The sequence below is a fragment of the Morone saxatilis genome, unplaced genomic scaffold (genome assembly GCF_004916995.1).
Source record: "Morone saxatilis isolate NCDOM2014 unplaced genomic scaffold, NCSU_SB_2.0 Contig16, whole genome shotgun sequence".
Lineage (NCBI taxonomy): Eukaryota > Metazoa > Chordata > Actinopteri > Moronidae > Morone > Morone saxatilis.
The window spans coordinates 25,410,549-25,417,232 of NW_023339718.1; the positions used below are offsets into that span (position 1 = coordinate 25,410,549).

The 6,684-nt window shown below is 42.1% G+C and overlaps 1 protein-coding gene across 3 annotated transcripts in view; it reads left to right on the forward strand.

Moving 5' to 3' along the window:
- The window catches only part of zfr (zinc finger RNA binding protein), a 20,904-nt gene that overhangs the window by 6,803 nt on the left and 7,417 nt on the right, over positions 1-6,684 (forward strand). For 2 of the 3 annotated variants that reach the window (XR_004796611.1, XM_035658213.1), the window contains exons 7-15: positions 1-184; positions 744-947; positions 1,186-1,504; positions 1,992-2,185; positions 2,268-2,387; positions 3,120-3,265; positions 3,715-3,871; positions 4,427-4,629; positions 5,493-5,643. Coding sequence is in view for 2 of the 3 variants with exons in the window: in XM_035658213.1 (XP_035514106.1) it covers positions 1-184; positions 744-947; positions 1,186-1,504; positions 1,992-2,185; positions 2,268-2,387; positions 3,120-3,265; positions 3,715-3,871; positions 4,427-4,629; positions 5,493-5,643 (1,678 nt within the window). In the remaining variant the exon portion in view is untranslated. The remainder of the gene's footprint in view (positions 185-743; positions 948-1,185; positions 1,505-1,991; positions 2,186-2,267; positions 2,388-3,119; positions 3,266-3,714; positions 3,872-4,426; positions 4,630-5,492; positions 5,644-6,684) is intronic. The other variant, XM_035658214.1, reaches the window with a different exon arrangement.

Genomic DNA, 6,684 nt, shown 5'->3' on the forward strand with positions numbered 1-6,684 from the left:
GCAGCAGCAACAGCAGCAGCAGAAGCAGGCAGTGGCTGCTGTAGCAGCGACAGCAGCATGGACGGGGAACACTTTCACCAAGAAACCCCCTTTTCAGACTAAGCAGCTTCGGCCCAAGCAGCCACCCAAACCCCCTCAGATCCACTACTGCGACGTCTGCAAGATCAGCTGTGCTGGCCCGCAGGTGAGTGCAGTGACACTATTTTGTCAAATGTGCTAAGCGCACGCGTAAGTGCAGCCAAGCTTCTCAATATACCTTGTTCTTACACAGTAGGTGTGTCTACTGTTTTTTTTTTTTTTTTCTCTCTCTATTGTGCCCCTAGTATTGTCATCCCACAGGACTCCACAGGGTCATTCCTTAATGTAATGTAAATTAATACATAGTGAATCCCAGTAAAATCAAGTAGGATGCACATTATGATATGAAGTGTATTTTAAGATGCAGTATCGTTATATCTTTTCTCTAAGATGTATCTCTTGAAGGGGAAAGGAGAAAGTAGACTGAGGTTCTGACCAAGGTTTGCTCAACTGTTCTAGGACTGTTCCCAAAGAGCAGATTTTGGTTCAGATGTATATGGTTGCTTTTAATTTCCTCAGCACAGTTGAGTAGAGAAAACTTTGGCTGAATGTAGTCTAATGATTTAGTCACTGTGCCTTTTACTTTTTTAGGCTACAAAAATAAAAACGTCAGTGTTTCAAAGTAACTTATGGCTGTGTCTCCCTCTGAACATTGAATGCTTTAGACTTACAAGGAGCATCTGGAAGGCCAGAAGCACAAGAAGAAGGAAGCTGCACTGAAGGTTTCCCAGAGCAACAGCAGCAGTGGTAGTGGTGGAGGGGTGTTGGCCCGCAATGCTCAGAACCAGCTCCGCTGTGAACTTTGCGATGTTTCCTGCACTGGTGCTGACGCCTATGCTGCACATATCCGTGGAGCCAAGCACCAGAAGGTATGGACATGAGTGGGAACTCTGCAGAGAAGGAAGGGATAAAACAGACAGAAGACAGAATAGAAAAACAGAGAGATGAAGTCTACACACCAAAAAATCTGTAGTTATAGATTGCAACTTTTAGAAAGAAAATGTAAACTCAAATTGTTGGGAGTCAGTAGTTTGCTGCATGGTCATTAAATAAACACCTCATACTTGGTGAAAATGCTCTTTCTCTCCTCTGAATTCTCTTCTCCAGGTTGTAAAGCTTCATACCAAACTTGGTAAGCCCATTCCCTCTACAGAGCCCAGCATGGTCACTCAGACATCTTCCTCTACCACAGCTGCGCCCAGCAAGACCACCACGGCTACACTGAGCAGTTCCAGCACCAGCAGCTCTCTGTGCATGGCTGCCTCCTCCTCCCCTGCCACCAGCTCCAGCCCCCCCTACCTGAAACCTGTCAACATAGTCAGCAGTGGTGTGGCAGGCGTCAAGAACCCATTAGCCAACAGCCTTTCTGCTGCCAACTCTGCCGTAGCTGGGAAGAAAGTCAACACCCCAAAGATTAATTTTGTTGGTTAGTAAACACATCGCGCTTACTGTCTCACTTGATCCTTTTCATGAAATTCATGAAATAATTTAGCCACTAGTTATATTGGCTTATCACAGACATATCACAATGTGTCTAGTATAGTGCACTGTTGCAAGCAGCACAGAGTGAGACAAAATAAGCAGCATTGTCAGCTAGAATTAGTTGACAATGTAAAATTATTAACTTGTTAAAGAATATTTATTTATCAGTCTGTAGAACATTTAGCTAGAATGTTGTTGTAGTTATTAGCTATATTACTGGCTCTGTTGTTTAGCTGTATTGAGCTGTAAACTAGGGAATTAATTCGCAAGTAGGTTATTATGGTTGTCATGTCAACCATATTAACCACTACTCCATCAGATAATTCCTCCTCACAGAGCCACCTGTTAACACATTGTATTTTTGTTATTTAGGACTGTTTAGACCAAGGTTCAGCAGTAGCATTGTAAATGGTCTCATTTCTCCACTGCAGGTGGAAATAAATTACAGACTACAGCAAAAATGGAAGAGGTCAGAGCAGAAGCGAAAGTGGAGGCTTCTAAGCCTGCAACACCCTCTTCAGGTTCTCAAGACCCCAAGACTGAAGTTTCAGATTCTCTGTCCACGTCGGCCCTGGCTGCACTGCAGAGTGACGTCCAGCCTGTCGGTCACGACTATGTTGAGGAAGTAAGTTTTGACCGACCAACACAAACTTACTGAGCAGAAATACATTCAAATCCTGTCTGTAATATGTGTAACTGCTTTCTAGGTCCGAAACGATGAAGGCAAAGTCATCCGCTTCCATTGCAAGCTGTGTGAATGTAGTTTCAATGATCCAAATGCAAAGGAAATGCATCTAAAAGGTCGGAGACATCGCCTGCAGTACAAGGTTTGTAGCTGACATGTCTTGCTCATCTCAACAGAATTTTAATGCCTGCTAATGTATTTATCAAGTGTCTCAAAACAGGAAATTAAGTTCTGAGAGTGAGGCATATTTTGTCCTATAGTGTACATTTGAGTTAAGAAATTTGGGAAACATAGAAAAGTCATCCTGTTTGAGAGCTGCAGAGGTGAACTAACATGTACACGGAAAGTCATCAATGATAAGTCACACTTGCACACATTGTGGTTGGTGTAGACCATTGACCATTCTGAAGTGAGTGAGGTTAGAATATTGGTATTACCTTGCGTTTATCAGTGGCATGGAGGGCTTGCACAGTATCAGATTCTTGGAGGCGCATGATGCTCCAATGCATCTGGTCCATTATATCATACATCTCAAATAATTATGTAATCGAGGCACATACACATGCATTCAGGAAAAAGCTTCATTAATTAACTCTTAATGTTCTACTCTGAGGTAGAAGTCCTAGTCAAACTTTCTGCCTAATTTGCTAGGATGACTCTGAGATGCTTGATAAATATGGAGCCTGCCAAATGTTTAAACCTTCACTTTTCCTTTTATTGATGGCAATGACGGCAATCATAAGTACTCATTTTGCTTTACATTTAACTTCAAGCCATTGGGACATTCAAGTCCAATATACATCTGAAGGGAGTTTTCTTATTTCCATATTCTATATTTCACCCATGAAACTGTTTACATGTTTTTGTCTTGCAGAAAAAGGTGAACCCAGATCTGCAGGTGGAGGTCAAGCCCAGCATCAGAGCCAGAAAAATTCAGGAAGAGAAGATGAGAAAGCAGATGCAGAAGGAGGAGTACTGGAGAAGAAGAGAGGAGGAGGAGCGCTGGAGAATGGAGATGCGGTACAGTTCTGGTCTTTGTAGGCAGTCTTTATATGCAGAGTGGTGAACGTTCAAAGGGAAACAACTGCAGAAATGATGGTATTTCATGATTGCAGATGGATCCATACAAGGCACTGATTTAATCCAATATAACACCTATGGGACATTTGGGAGCAACGGGATAGACGGCGCACTCCACAACCAATGTGTTTTTGTGTTTTGCCACAATCCTCTGCATTAGCATTTATTTTACATTTTTGAACACAGGGTGAATTTAGCCCAAACACAGCCTAACTGGGTTGTTGGTTCACCTGTCTCGAGAAGGTGTAAATTACGTTAAACGTATTGAACAACTGGGACTCCCCACTGTTAAGTCAGAGCTTAATAAGACTTTTGGGTGAGAGGCAAAATGTTTTCAAGAATCCAAAGTCCAGTAGATAGCTTTTGACAAGCTGTGTTTATATTTTCAGGCGTTATGAAGAAGACATGTACTGGAGACGTATGGAGGAGGAGCAGCACCACTGGGACGAGCGACGTCGTTTACCAGACGGCGGGTATCCGCAGGGGCCTCCTGGTCTACTTGGTGTCCGGCCCGGCATGCCTGGCCTGCAGCCTCCGGGTCCTGTGGTAGGGCTTTATGGTTGTGCCTGTGCAGCTCAGCATATTGCTAGCATATTTGCTGAGATTTATTGTATGAATAAGTGTCTGTATCATGTTGTTAAATTTATTCCCTCACGATATTTGAGTATTGCAGTTTTTTTAGGGAAAGGGTCCAAAGAAAATAATGCTAGGGAGGTCCTGTTTGTGTCTAATAAAATATAAGATTCATTCCCCTCAATAATTTTGGTTCAAAACCTATTTTGAAGTAAACGATTCAAGCTGACATTCTGTCTACAAAGAAGTGACTCTTTCTGAAGATGATTGTGCTTTTGCTTCTGGAGCATTCCACTAAAATCCCATATTCACTTCCTAATGTGTGGTTAAAAAAGAAACTAAAGTTACGGGAGACAAATTGTCTGATTTATTTTTTTTATTTTTTTATTTTACAAAGTCAGTCAGTAGTAAAATATGAATACTCGGACTGTAAAGCCATTATCTCAACAAGAATCTCTTTGAAATGTTAACGATAGTTCAGTGCATCATCACCTAGATAAAATGACACCCTTTCTCTGTTGCTCTCAGCCCCCACGTCGGCCCGATTCTTCAGACGACCGCTACGTCATGACCAAGCACGCAGCCATCTACCCCTCAGAAGACGAACTCCAGTCTATCCAGAAGATTGTGTCAATCACAGAACGTGCCCTCAAACTGGTCTCAGACATAATTACAGACCAGGACAAGGCCAAGGAAGAGGACAAAGAGAAGAAAGAGACAACTAAAGACAGGTGCGATATCTGGGCTGCTTATAACTGTAGTATGGAGTTAAGTTATAAGCATTCTTCCTTTTGCATAGAAAAACATTTTCATGTCCTCAAGAAAATGCCCTACTCTGAAACGTCCTGCAAAGGTCCCGTCTTGCATACCCGTCCCTGCCCGTTTCTTCTTGTGAGCTGTTCCAAAGATTCACAGTTTATACAGAAAAATCATTTCGAGTTAAGCACATGACTTTTATATTTTAAGCTATAATCAAAACCCCATTTGGAGATGTAGACTATTTGACTGTTGGTTTTCCTACAGTATTTACTGTCGTGGCATTGTTTTGCATCTGTCCATGGCTTGAACTTGAAGTGCATGGGCTACACACCATCATCTCAGAGTGTTCTGTTACTTGAGCTCAGCCAAAAACCTGTGTAACCTCACATACACTGAATAGATGTTTAATTGCACATGATGAAACTGTTTTATAACGGATTTATGAACTGCCTGCTTCCATTTCATTTTTACCAGCTTTTGTGAATGAATATAAATGTATTTGTATTCACTCCATGTACTACTGTGGTTACCCATCACCCAAACTGGTGCAGAACTCTGTAAATGTAGTTAACAGCAGAAGTGAGTGACGGGTTGCCTTGCTTAGCTCATTTCATCTTTCCTCCAAACACAACAATGTGAGCGCTTTTCAGATTGGCTGTTCAGAACACAAATGAGTCATATTCTTTTTTTCTTTCAAGCAGTAATACACATTGTTCATTTTAACAAGCCAATGAGATTTTGTATTTGGATGTTGTCCCATTTTCAGAATGATGACATTTTAATTGTTTCTTGTTATGCTCTTTTGCTTTCCCATCTTCCTTGTGTAACTGTCTAGAGCCCTGAAGGGAGTGATGAGGGTTGGAGTTCTGGCCAAAGGCTTGCTTCTTCGTGGGGACAAGAATGTAAACCTAGTCTTGCTCTGCTCTGAGAAGCCCACCAAGGACCTCCTCACCCGGATTGTGGAGCACCTCCCCAAACAACTAACAGTACTATCTTTTACAATTATCACACCACAATTCATCTGTTCAGTGGTCACTTTAATAGGTACTTTGTTTTGTAAGACACCCCTTTGTCTTTGGTTTAGTTGGAACATTTTACAAAAACTACTAAAGGTTTACGAGACCATTTGGCTCAGTCAAAATAAACAACTCGTATCCTCTCATACTCAGTTTATACGGTCCTGGTTTCTCTCCAGGTCATGCAGGTGAGAGGTGAGAGGTCAGTTGGCTGGGTGCAGGAGTCTGGGCCTGATGCCCAATACACTGAATAGTCTTTTTGTGGCAGTCTTGAATTTTGCTGTTGCCAAACTATGGGGTGTCACACAGGAACCACGCTAACAGACTGACTCAATTAACAGCAGGCATGAGGAGCTGTGCATCAGACCCAAAGAGTACCCACTGCTGCTTACACTGCTAAAGCTGGAGACAAGCTGCAAACTTTCCAACAAATAAATAACAAATATAGAGTCCACACACAATATGGTATATGAAAAGTCCCTGTAATAACAGATGATTCAACATGTAGAGTGCCAACAGCTGTACCCAATGAAAGGCCACCTGAGATGTAGGATGACATCAGCTAGGTATGTATCCCACTGCTATTTCTTAGAGAAGTGACTGTCAACTATTGTATGTACAAATGGAACTTAAATATAATGTTAGCATTTGCATGTACGCCATTTTATCCATGGTGTAACGCCATGAAAAATCATGAGTCAGGGATCAATATCCAGGAACAGCCCACATTCTAGACATGCGCCGCGTCTAGGTACCATCCAAAGATGCAAGTACATCACAACGACTTCCCACTGTCAGTCAGAGAGGAAAATGGCCGTTGGACGCGAGGTTGGGAAACCATCACGCCTTTCCCATGCACCTTCCTTTCTGCTGATTTCTCTAATGAAATCAATTATCAATATAGTTGGTTGACCCCTGAAAAGACACATGTCCTTGCTTGGCACTCCACAAAGATTCCGTTCTTGTTTGCCTATTTTAAAATTCCAATAATCATGCTGGCAACTTTCTAAC